The sequence below is a fragment of the Melozone crissalis genome, unplaced genomic scaffold (genome assembly GCF_028551555.1).
Source record: "Melozone crissalis strain CALT ecotype California unplaced genomic scaffold, PUWL_Pcris_2 ptg000008l_1, whole genome shotgun sequence".
NCBI classification, from domain to species: domain Eukaryota; kingdom Metazoa; phylum Chordata; class Aves; order Passeriformes; family Passerellidae; genus Melozone; species Melozone crissalis.
Window position 1 is genome coordinate 3,846,926 of NW_026535786.1, and position 13,147 is coordinate 3,860,072.

The window sequence follows — 13,147 nt, forward strand, 5'->3', positions numbered from 1 at the left end:
TTATATTTCCTTTCCTGTAACATAGACTTCATGTACAAGATGAGTTATCCTCTATCCGTGCCTCTAGGCTTGCCAAACCATTTTATGGCCTTCTGGCAAATCCCTCAGTTCCTTGCAATCACAATACAAATTTCTGCATTTTTTTCTTCTCAAAAACACAGGAATAATATCAGGGAAAAGGGTTTGAAACGCACCATGAGCACATTCAGAATATACCACTGTTACAGAAGCATCTTTACTTTGAGAAGACCAAGTGACATTCATAAATTCAATGGACAGGACCTATTTGCAGACAAGTACTTGATAATACTTGTATGTGCAGTACATTCTCTCTACAAGTTCACTCATTTTATTCAAATACCTGCATAATGAGCTGTTTTCTACTGAAGAAGTGCTGCATCATCCCAAAGAAAATATCCACACCAATCTTTCACAGCTATACAAACTATTGGAGGGAAGCAGCAACACACTGCACCTACTCCAAGAATTCTAGAAATCCTGTTTTATTAAAAGTGTTACAAGCTGCAATTATTTAAATTTCTGAATAAACCCTTCCTGTATGTCAAGAAATGGCCTGCAATTTAATTTTGTGTGAAATTCCTGTCAGACAAGAACATGCCCTGACATACAACTGCTGAAACTATCCAGTTAAGGCGATTGACCAAGGGACAGGACAAGGAAAGCAGCACAGGAAACCTGCTAATGAATCTGTTCATTTATCAAAATGATTTATCAGAATGACAGAATTATGCCATGGCAGAAATAGATGAAAACCCAACACTAATGCAGGCTGTAGACTCACATTCACTGGTAAGGTTACAGAGACGCTGTAAAATGCAGTGGGGTAAAAACATTTTCAGAGCACCAAGCAACAGGTGTGTATACTCTGCTTTAATACACTGAGTGAAAATCCAGTATTTCCAGATTGCACTTGACTACTCTGACCTAATCAATGTGAACGACCATTTACTCCAATCAGGCTGAGGGAAGCATAAAAGCATACAGATGCCATGGTTTTCTTGAATCCACAACAATATTCTGAAGTCTGCAAACAGCCTTTGGATGCACTCAAATCCTACAAAATCATGCACCCAGTGGAAAATCTGGCGACAGATCTTTGGCCACAGTCCATTCATGCAGTTCCACTGACTGAGTCAGTCTACAGCAGCTGAGAACTCATACTGTGAACTCTAGGGATGGACATTTGCCAAAAGATGTTTAACTAATGATGCGAGGTTACAGCAGCCTTAAATGTAACTTAATTGCAACTAATTTTACTTCAGTAACTGCAGTGTGAGGACTGCTGTTAAAGAGCTGATTTCCCAAGCAAGAAATTTGAAAAAAATGATCAGCTGGGTAGGGTATCTCAAGTTTTCAGATCCATGTTCATGTTGCATACACATTAAGAGAGGCTGTGTGTACACAGCTAGGGCAAAACCAGGCCACTCCTGAGCCAAACTCTGACATTTTGGGAAGTCCTAATGGGGAAAGCTATGCACATGCACCTGACATCAGGTTTTAAAAATGACAACCTAAGTAAGCCAATTTGGAGTAAACATAAACTGTGTGTATGTGTTTTGTTCTACACAAAGCAGAATGAAATGCTATGTAATGAACAAAAGTATAGATAAATATTTATGGACAAATATGGTCACTTGCCTTTGATAGGTCAATTTGTAAATGTTGCTCTTTTTAGCCATCTGATGTGTTGTATGCAGCAGCCCCAGCAATCAATTGCTTTTACTCCTTGCTGACATAAAATTTCATGCAACAGTGCATTCCAGAATGATCCATACTCATTCCTTAATACTGTGGGGAGATCATAACACTGTAACACTTTTAATAACACAATGCCAAAAAAACCTCAAAACAACCCAACTTTGTAAGAGAGAAAGAAATTATTTAGCAGTTATTTTTCCCCCTGCCTCAAAAGCTGAGTTTTACTCTTGGTAATAAATAGAAGGTACACTCTCTCCAGATTGTCTGTAACAATTCTGTGATGTATAACACTTAAAACAATTGGTCTCTTCGTGTCTGCACATACAGTATCATTTCTGAACAAGTTAATAATGGGTTATACTGTACTTTTCTTTGCCCAATATATATATAGACACACCTTCAGCGAAATTTCTTCTCAATATTTATACTATTGATTGGACCAAATGACAAAATTAAAAATAAAGAAGAGGAGGAGGAAAAAGAAAGGAGCTTCCTTTACACTTGTGTCTGCTGCTGGGTCTCCACAAATGGAATGTGAACATTTTCTAGGCTGAGTTCCTCCACGCTTTCAAAGTCACTCATGGCTACTTCGGAGTCATCAAAGCCGCAGCCGGCTGAGACGTCAGAGGAGGAGGCGTTGAGGGAGTTGTGCAAGGGTAAGGGCACCTTACCTGCACTAGCATTTTCTGTGTTCTGGCCTGGGCCAACAGCAAAAGTACTAAATTCGTTCCCAGTCTGAGATCCTGTGGTGTCCGTCTCATTGGGGAACGGGTGGGGAGGGAGGTATTGGCTCGGGTGGAAGTGCGGCCGTCTCCTGCAGTCAGGGCTGAGAGTACTTGCCATTGAGACCGGCTGCGAGGGCGGGAGGGCTTCGTATTGGTCTGGGTAATCCTCTGGAAGAGGAGGTGGTAACTGGTCCTGGCTCAAAAACTCCTCTTCGTGAGGGGGAGGGTAGTCGCTGTCGATGTCGTAGCCACCAAGGTAGTAATCTGTTTCCAGTTCTCTGGTGCTGCCGTGATGAGCCGAGCCTCCATCCGCCGTCTCAAAATTGGGCACTTCCTCAATGTCGGACAAGCGAGCGCTGGGCATCCAGTCAGAGGTATCCCAATGATATGCTGCAGCAGGGAAGAGAACCACAGCACTCTGTTAGGATGGAAACACAGAGGAGAGCAGTGTGCTGCATGCACCTGCCTGAGTCCTCACAGCACATTCAAATCACAGCATGCCCCACAGGCCACGGACACGGGTCAGCCATGCTCTGACCAGAGGGGTAGAGGAGGAGAATAAATTGCATTATGATGCCAATGCAAACAAGCAAAGAAACAAAACATGGCCACGCTCAGGCATTTTGCTTTTTAAGATGCTACTGCGTTGTATTAGAAACTATGAGTCCAAGAAATCAAAATGTCCCAATTACCGTTTTTCACAGCCACTTGAAAAAAATCTTTAAATGCAGTCAGCATGCCTACAGAATCTGATCTCCTCTTCCACCTCCAATGACTTCAAGAAAGAAAGTGTGCAAGCAAATAATCTGATTGACTGAAAACTGAATTTTGAAACAAAAAAAGTGGCTGACCATTCTCATGCATCTTTTGAAGAGAATTCAAACAAAAGAGTACACATGAAGCAGTTCAAGAAAAAAACCAAATAGATCAAGTCAGTGCGCTGCCCACCCCAGCCCACAGGCAGAAGGTGCCCCAGAAAAATCACCTCTGTTGTAGTTCTGTCCTTGATCCATAACAGACACTGTCAGATACAAAGTAAAAAGCAAAAACTGGTAACTTGGAGCTTGTCACCAGCATTGTATTACATGTGAAAATACAAAACTCTGCATGCATATTTCTAAAGTACAGCTGCCATGGTGTCATTTTAGTAGGATTTTAAATTATTTATTTTAACGTACAAGATAAACTTGCCTGTCAAATGCAGACATAGCTAAAGAAATGTTTATGTCGTGTATTATACTCCTTTTCTATCATATCTTAATTATTTACCCTCACTGAACAGATATAGAATTTCATTAGAGTTGTAATTCTTAGCACAAAAAAGGGCTATCCACCATCGACACGGCTTACAATTGCAAAGTACATTTTTCTCTCACTTGTTCACTTTGAAACAGAAAAATAAGAATCTACCATTCTCAGGGCCGGTTCAAACAAATCTGGGCCCACCTGGGCTCAGATACCATGGTGATGGGCACGGTATAAGAACCTGAATAGAATAGAATACAAAGCCATTTAATGGGGCTATCAGCTACAATGCTCCCCAACCCCACACCCACCTCCCACCTGCACTGCCATGCTAGCTGGTGGGGAGGGAGGCATTCCAGTATGGAGAGGGTGCAGGGGTGGGGGAGAGAGCAAGGAAGGAGGTTTTATGTGAGACAAGAGCGGGGAAGAAGCTGCAGCGTTTTCTAGATGGATATGCTCTTGTTCAGCCGCATGTTATTTGGCTTCATGCAAGAAGTCATCGGGCAAAGTCTCGGAATGACATTGCTGGAGGAGGTCTGCCAGGAGAAACAGACCTCTGGGGCATCACAGCTCGTAACCTCCGTGGCTCAGACACAGGCAAGGGAAGACTTATCCAGCCCTTCACCTACTCAGACCACACTTGCCCTGGCTCATCACCACATGGTGCATGGGGTGATGGTGATCGCTCCCTTAGCTGGATAGCCAGGTAGGAGTTCTCCCCCTGCTCTGCCATGTCCTGGGGTGAGGAGGGCTGGGGCTACTGCAGGTTTAGCAGCAGTGTCTGAACCGGCCCTAACCTCTCTTCTGCACTTCTCTCTTCTTTGTACAGTGGATTTTGTTGTGTTGGGGTCAGTGTGATGGCACTGCACCTGAGTGCACCTGAGGTGTGCTAGGGCCCTCTCAGTTGCGTGGATCAGGACCCAGGAGAACCTCACTAATCTGCTGACTTGCACAACCGCAGGCAGGTCCCTGGGGCAGGAGCCCCATCCTCCCATGACTCTGTGGCAGTAATTCTGCCCAGAGCTCCAGTGTGGCCAATTATTCACCACTTCCAACAGCTCTGCTGCAGAGCAGGCAATCCTAACAATACTAACCTAAGTTTCATATAAGGAACTGGGAAGTGGGCAAAGCATTTTCAGTGACAGTCTCTTGAAACTACTGCCAGACTGGCTTTTTCTGACCTGTAAAGGATGATAATGAGCCAGTGTGTTTGCTTAAGCTTTCTCTTAGGAAGACAAGGTCATTTTCAGTGCCTGTGGTTTCTTTTCAAGGTTATTTTTTATTTTTTTGAATGGGACTTTCTTTTGAATTAACCTTGGCTAGTTAATTTCTGGTTTTTTGATAGTGAGAAGAATGGCACTCTTATACTTCAGGATATCAATAAATGCACTATTAACAAATACTCAAGTGGCATCACTAGCTAGCAGTAAAAGTGTTTTTCAAAATTACTGTGACACTGGCTCAAGAAAAAAATCAGTAGTTTCACAAAAACAATTTACTTAATCATCTTAATGTATTATGCAGACCAGATTAGCTAAAGTATGTAAAATCTGCCTTAAATTCGCTAAGGACAGATGAATTTTTTGACTTGTGGATAACCTGAGTTGTTGCTGAGTTGACATTTGCCCAAGGGTAGGAAAAATGTTGGAAAATAAATAAAAGTAATGTTTATCTATGATAACAAGACATTTCCTCAGTGCTTTATGGAAAAAACAAAACAGTGATATCCCCGCATTACAGGTTCACTTGTAACATGAGATGCCTGAGGTTACCCAGGAGGTCAGTGGAAGAGGTGAGTGCTGGTCCTTGGAGCACATTGCATGCTCTGTGCAACGGGCACACCAACGCCACGGGAGAGCCACGGCATCCCTGGAGCTGTGCCCACACATCCGCTGCTAGGCAGGGTTTCCTGGGAGAAACCAGCCACCAGCCAGCCACCCCTGTGCTCCCCTCTGTGGGACACCACTGGGGTACACAACCCAGCTCTGCTGCAGCATGGGACACGTTACAGACTTCCCGTGTCATCTCCTGCTTCCCAGTCTCTGCAGCCAGGATCATCTCAGTGATATGGCTCCATTATCAGTCTATTATTTTCTCTGAAGGCAATGAGAATAAACAAGCAGAAACATTGACTTGAACAGAAGAGGATGAAGGCTTGACACCTTTTCTACCGCCTCCAGTTAGCCACAGATATTTTGTGGTACATTCCTCTGGCATTTTCATGTTTGCTGGTGAACATGCTGATCTGCAAAACCCAATCCCTGCCACAGGATTGCTGGTCAGTGTAGATTAGTGAGGTTCTGCTGGAATGTTTCACAATGAAAATAGGAAGCATTGTATAACAAGAAAGAAAAAAATTTAAATACCTTCATTTTCTATAGTGTCAACTACATTGTTGACAAGCTGTATGACAGTCACTATGGAAGCTTGCAGGGGAGGGAAAGCAGAAAATAAAGGGAGGGGAAGGACAGCTTCAGGTTAGTATTTAAAACACACATCATAGGTTACCACAATAAATTCTCTCAAAAGACAGAACTGACACTGAAAGAAAAAAAAAAGGCTGCTGACCAATGCATGATTTATGCAGTTGGTTACAAGACATTTCATTTCAGATAATCCCATATATCTTCAGAGTGCTGATAAACTCCAAACCAGCATTTCCAGAAAGGCATATGGGATGATGTGTATCACCTCATAAATTCAAGCAGACTGGTCAGCTGATTCAATTAACCGAAGCAGTATCTTGTCTACATGACACTAATTTCTAATTCATTCTTGCTTAGAGGTCTCCAGAGATGGTGCTATGTAGTCCAAGGATCATTATCTTTTAGACCATCACACCATCAGAAATGGTGTTAAGCTCAATCTACTTCCTAAGAGGAATGTTTTACTTATTTACTGTCTGTGCCATGCCATGCAATACCTCAGGGAGGTTAAGCAACACAGCTGTAATTAGGAGGACACAGCCATGTAGGTGTGGTTCAAATTTTGACCCATGTTTGACAGAATAGTTTCACAAATGCTTTGTGTGCTCTCTGCAGGTGTTCCAAAAAACCACACTTTTCCCTTGAAACCATTAATATAGACTGTGCAGCTGTTTAATGTGGAGGCCTGTAATGTGTGGTCTTTCAGATGATCTGCATTTTGCACCACCCAACACCCCTGCCTCTGAAACATAAAATAAACCCAAAAATCAAAATTGAAGAGAAAGCTCTGCATGAGAGTGCAATGGATCCTTCCCTTTTCCTCTGTCTTTAGTTATGAGAAAACCAATTGCTTGGAGCAATGTGGGGCAAAACATACTTTTTTGTTTCACACAGCCAACAGACTTAGAGATCACAAGAAATGTGTTAACAGTGCAGACACACATTGAATATTTTCACATTTTTGCTAAATTTTGGGCATGGGATCAGGTATATCATCCAATATCCTCAGTTCTAGTGAGGGCTTAGCAAAAAGAGCCTTGATAAATCAAAGGACCCCTGTCCTGTGTCTATGATGAGCATATTTATGCCATCAACAGCAATAGTAATTATACAAAGGAGACTTGCACTGGCTAATGCAAAATAAACATGATAGAAAAATAAGGGGCTCCATGCAGTTAGTGCTGCATGGCTGGGAAAAAAGATGGAGGGCAGCTGTAAGCTATTAGAGGAAAAAACCTAAGAGTGAAAAACAGGTCAAAACCCAGGGCCAGTGTAGTAGTGTAGTTTTCTTTGCAACTAAGGGCTGGCTCTGGTGGGAGCTGTGCAGAGCATATTCACAGAAAAGAGGGAACACCATCTCACACAGCTCAGTGCAAGTCAATGCTCAAATACAGCATTGCTCAGATTCTGGACTACAAAAATTACTGCTAACTACTCACAGAAAGACTAGGGAAGCTGAGCAACTTAAATGCAGGAGAAATAAGGTGAGAGAAAAAAAGTAGCTTCAAAATCTCACCCCATGTGAGTTTACATGGTAAGACAAGGCCTTGACACAGCAAGAGAAGGCTTCAAGAGCCCTAGAGAGGGTGAATAGAAGCTGCCTGCACCCTCAGTGCAATTCATGCCAGTGATGCTCTGCTCACAGATAGGTTTCCTCAGTCAGAAGCAACCACCCCGTTTCACAAGTCAGTGTCAGTATAGCCATTTGTGTGACACAAGCCTGTCTCCTGTGCTAGCCTGAGAACCCAGCAGCATTGCTCTTGGATTTGGAGGAAGGGGTTTGGAGAAGGAGCCACTGTCCTGTCTCATCAAAGAGTGTGGATGCTGAACTGTATTTGTTGTGTTTTCACTGACAACAAATACAACTGTCGTGTTTCTAACCCCTGCAGGTACATGAGGTACAAAAAATTAAAATGACAAGAAGAGCAAAGATTCATGGCTTCAGGAGGCATATCCATTAGCCCTAAAGTACAGGCATGTGAGCATGTAGATGCTTACTTATGCCTGGCTTTGCCATTTAGGCTCTTTCACTGCAAACCAGAGCGCGTGGTCTTACATCGATCTCTGCAAATGACTCAGATGATTTAGGTTTCTTCCCTTGTTCTCCCTGAGGATATGGATTTGTTTGAACCCTGAACTAGAAATGTTATCTCTAAAGGCCATATTTTAAATGCAGCCTTCACAAAAAATGAGTGGGCACAGAAGGTCCAATCCAGCTTCTGTGGGTACTGTGCCAATGATTTCAGTGGAGACAGGATCGGGAGTTTGAAATGTCTAATCAGAATTCGTGAGATACAAAAAGTAACAATGCAAAATAAATGATCACTTGAATAATTATTCCAAAGGTAACTATAATGTAAATATATATCATTAAATAACGCTTACCCTAAAAAAAGACTAAAGAGGTCTTTTTGGTGCAGGGGCAGAAAAGCATTGGTAAGCCTGACAAAAATAATTGTAATGCTTCAGGCGCCGTGGACCAAAAGGAACTGCAAGTGTACTTTGCTATCAGTGCTTTTTGCAACATTTCAGAGTTCCTAGAGAACAGCTGCACGACATGACTGAAAAACTGAGTCTACAGACAGTTCATTAACTGGTGGCTGAGGAAACCAAGTACGATTCCTTTGTGATAGTCTTTTTCTGTGTGTCTAAACGAGGCTTCCCAGACATACACCATCCCTCCCCAGCAGAAACATCTTGACTTTTCTCAGACCCACTGCTCAACATTCGTGGGCCGCAGGAACAAAGGTTTGCTCTGACTCTGTGGACCTTTTAGTGGGCTGTGTATGGCCCTGCCTGTGTCATCCAGGGAGATAATGATGCAGGACGTGAGAGGCAGGCACTGAGTATGCACTGAACAAGGATTTAATGGTGCTCTATTGTTTGCTGAGCTGTGATTGCCAGGGAGAGGCCAGGACGCTGGGGACTGGCTCATCTGCTCATTGTTGCGGCTGAGCACCAGCAGAGTTTTGTTGGGACCATGAATGAGACCGGGCAAATAGCACGAAATCCCTTTTATTCAACTGGTGAAACATGAAAGTCATGCTCTTCACAGAAGGAAAATTATATAAATTCTACAGTTTCACTTGCAGCCTATTAGTCAACTTACATCTTGGCAGTGTGACTCTGCTGTATCATAGCTCTAATTCACTGTAAAGCTCGGTCCTTATACAACAGCCCCAAGCATCAAGATTTTTATTATGTTCCTATAATTTAGTAAGTGGAACACAAAGTCAGGGTTTGAACCCACGACTTTCTTACTTTCAGCACTGTTAAAGGGTTTCAAGGTGTCACATAAATCTTTTAATAATATTAGAGAGAGAGATAAATAGCTTTTCCCCCAGCATAATAAAGATGAAATCATTTCTTACCATTATCATCACCGGAATCAGACTGGAAGGAGCTGAGGGACTGTACTTCAGAGTTGCTGCCTTTATTACTTCCTGAAAAACAGGTCACCTCTTCAGCGTCATCAACCCCTTTACCTTCATTGACAGCAAAGACAAAGCAAAATGGTACTCTCTAGGTATGAACATTTATCTATTTATACCACGGACACATTCAAATCCTGCCTTCTATTATGAGTCAGAATAAAATTATTTCCTTCACACAGAGGACATGACCTATTCGTCAAGAAGGCAGTTGGTGAAGATACCTAGACTTTTGAAGTGTTTGAAGCCCAAGGAGTCTTTCAAGTGGCTGACAACACTGTAATCAAGGAAGAAACATCTGTATTCAATATTGTCTTTTTAGATGGCATGTAGTCTCAAAAGTAACGAAAATGATGACTGAAGGAATGTGGTATAAACAGCTTATACAAGAGATTACAGTTACATTTATCTTTACTGTTCATTTCCTAATTTGAGAGCCTCATTAAAGGCTCATTCAATGCTCAGTAAAGCTACTATGCATCTTGTCATTCAGATCAGTGGCCCTTGGATCAGATTTTAATAGCTCCATCACTGACATATAATAGATTATGCTTCAATTTACATTGCTTTTCATCAGGGACATTCAGTCTTCACAACTCCACTATTTAGAAATGTAATTGCAACCTACGGTATAAATTCTCCTGTAATTAAGCATATATAAATAAACACATTCAAATACACATTATATGGGCAATAATCAGGAACACAAAAAGTTATTCTCCATTTTCAGCACTAAGATACCTGAGCCAATTACAAATGAAGAAGGTCAGGTGCTATCACCATGCAAGCACAGCTCTTTACCTGCCAGCTGTATGTATTTCTACCCAGCATGGCACACCTCCACACGGTAAGAGCTGATTTGCTCCTGCTGAGCAGCAGGGTATGGAGCTGATGAAGTGAGTGCTGCAGTAACAAAACTGCACTACTTCCCACTCCATGACAGCTGAGGTCTGTCTTCTTGGTATGGCCTCATGGTGTGCTGGTAGGAATTTCTATTCCTTCCAGTATCAGCAGTGTCTGTGGCACAAACCCCCAGGAGAATATAGAACACAGCACGTGTGGGAGCTGGCGTGATGATGCTTTCAATCAGCTTAACTATATTTAAAGTTTAAAAGGTCAGACACAACACAACCCTGAAATACAGCCCAAATAAATGAAAATTAATTCAATTTTTCACTACATGACCTTAGCCAGTGTGCTGCCTTGGATGAAAATGTGCAGATCAGGGCACAGCTATAGAATCATAAACTCTATAAGGCTGGAAAAGACTTCCAAGATCATTGAGCCCAACCTTTGACTGAACATCACTATGCCAACCAAACCACAGCATTAAGTGCCATGCCCAATCATTTCTTGAACACTTCCAGGAATGGCGACTTCACCACCTTCCTGGGTAGCCAGTTCCAAGGCTTGACCATTCTTCCAGAGCAAAACTTCTTCCTGATGTCCATCCCAAACCTCCTCTGGCACAACATAATGCTGTCCTCTTGACCTGTTGCTTAATTCCTCTCTCCATTCCTCAGTTCCCATTCCTTTCAAAAATAGGGCTGGATTGTGCAGTTTTATGTGACAGTTTTGGTTAGGGCTGTGCTGCAATAGAGTCGAAGATCATAGAATCATAGAACACTTTGAGGTGGAAGGGATCTTAAAGATCATTTGGTTTCAATTTCCCTGCCATGGACTGGGAACCTTTCACTAGACCAGGTTACTCAGAGCCCCAACCAATTTAGCCTTGAATACTTCCAGGAATGGGACATCCATCCCTTCCCTGAGCAACCTGTTTCATTGCCTCACCACCCTCACAATCAAGCATTTCTTCCTAACAGCTAATCCAGACCTACCCTTCTTCAGTTTAAGGCCATTCATCACTACAACAAGCTCTTGTGTCCCTCTCCAGCTTTCTTGTAAGCCCCCTCCAACAGGTACTGGAAGATGCATTAGGAAAAGTCCCTAATAAGAGAAAACACCTTTAAAAACATCATATATGGTGAAGTAAACATCTCCCAGTCCAAATGACATGGTCTGACTTGCAAGGATAGATGATGCAGGGCTGTAACTCTTTCCCAGAAAACTGGTATTTCCTGCCATGACAGACTATGTGAAATTGGCTTCATCTCCTGTTGAGCAATGGAGGGAGCGCTGTGTTATCAGGTGAGGAACCATCACAGCACAAATAGGGTAATTGAAAATTCCATGGGGATTGAAAATTCCATGATGACTCTGATACTGAAAGCAGAGGGGAATGCAATGGCCTGAGAAGGCGATCCTGTATATCAAGCCATATGCGACTTTCTGCTTCAGTTCACAGACACTGAAAGTAAGGAATATTAGTTCATTTCTCCCTGATGCAAAACAGGATTGCTTTTTGAAGAAGGTTTAAATATTTTTAACTCCCTTGGGAAACAAACAGCCTGAACCTAACAGAATTTTTATTTAAGAATTCTACCCCAAATTGTTTTTTTCCAATAGAAAGATGATTGCATTATATCACTGAAAAATGCTCAGAGCACTTACTCATATATGCTTTCTCAACAAGTGAAATAAATGCTTTTAGTCATACTCCATGCGTAGAAGGAAAGGCATTGTATGCCTGGTTTAATTATAACCTTTCAAAATTAAACCAGATCACTTCTTGCAGAGATTTACCAATTCACATGTGTTAGGCTGGAGCACTAAGAGCACCTGTGCCACTGTACCTGCTGCACCCTGAAGCAACCCTTACTGCTGGCAGGGAAGAACGAGACCGGCCCGCAGTGCTACTTACTTTCTGTGCCAGCATCCCACGTGCTCTTCCTGATGGAGTCACAGTCCGAGCGGCAGGGAGACACAGCAGGCAGGTTTGGAGCCACACTGCACACCACCACCCCCCTCCTGGCTGTCAGTATTCGAGGGGACTCCGGATGAAACGTTGTCATCTCCTGGTGCTCCACACCAAGCCCATCCACTATCTTGTCCAGGTTATTCCGTGAGTCACTCTGGAAGCATGGGGTATAGGCCATTGGCCTCACTGGCACCTGTGGAGGCCCAACCTCCTGGTAGATATTCCTGCTGTCTCCACTGTTCCTGATGTTCTTGAATTGGATGCCATTGCTCTTATTGAGCAGGGCTGCAGTAGCTGGATCCTGTACGAGCGTGATGTTGTTGCGGGAATAGTTCTTCCTGAAAACTTTCTTGCGAAAAATGATGAAAAGAACAATTAACACAAATATGACAAACAGGACCACGGCTATTCCTATCAGCTCCTCCTTGCCAACGTAGGAATGCCCAGCTTGTATATTGGGGACCACCACGGGGCGCAGGCCACAGTATTGACCCACGTAGCCAGGGGTGCAGTTACACAGAAATGAACCAAAGATGTTGACACAGGAGCCACCATTTTCACATTCTTCTCTTTCACACTCATCAATGTCTTCTTCACACCTTAAAAGAAGAAAAGGAGAGTCTCAAGAACATCTAAGAGGCAGTCCAGGTTGTGCATGATGCCTTATCATGTCAAAGTGGTGCCATTAGTTAACACCTTGTGGTACTTTGCAAATTATCATATTATTATCATATTATTTAATGGCATTTAATTTTTTCTACAGCTATTCCATGGGTTTTT

General features: G+C 42.7%; 1 protein-coding gene across 7 annotated transcripts in view; it reads right to left on the minus strand.

Annotated features, from left to right (window-relative positions):
• Nucleotides 1-1,183: 1,183 nt before the first annotated feature.
• FAT3 (FAT atypical cadherin 3) overlaps nucleotides 1,184-13,147 on the minus strand; it is a 391,200-nt gene continuing 379,236 nt past the window's right edge. For 4 of the 7 annotated variants that reach the window (XM_054270169.1, XM_054270168.1, XM_054270172.1 and 1 more), the window contains 5 exons: nucleotides 12,311-12,966; nucleotides 9,487-9,600; nucleotides 6,056-6,115; nucleotides 3,430-3,465; nucleotides 1,184-2,834 (listed from right to left, as the gene is read on the minus strand). In XM_054270169.1, the coding sequence (XP_054126144.1) occupies nucleotides 2,215-2,834; nucleotides 3,430-3,465; nucleotides 6,056-6,115; nucleotides 9,487-9,600; nucleotides 12,311-12,966 (1,486 nt within the window). In that variant the 3' untranslated portion in view covers nucleotides 1,184-2,214. Of the gene's footprint in view, nucleotides 2,835-3,429; nucleotides 3,466-3,854; nucleotides 3,931-6,055; nucleotides 6,116-9,486; nucleotides 9,601-12,310; nucleotides 12,967-13,147 lie in introns of all 7 variants that reach the window. The other 3 variants (XM_054270173.1, XM_054270170.1, XM_054270171.1) reach the window with 3 other exon arrangements.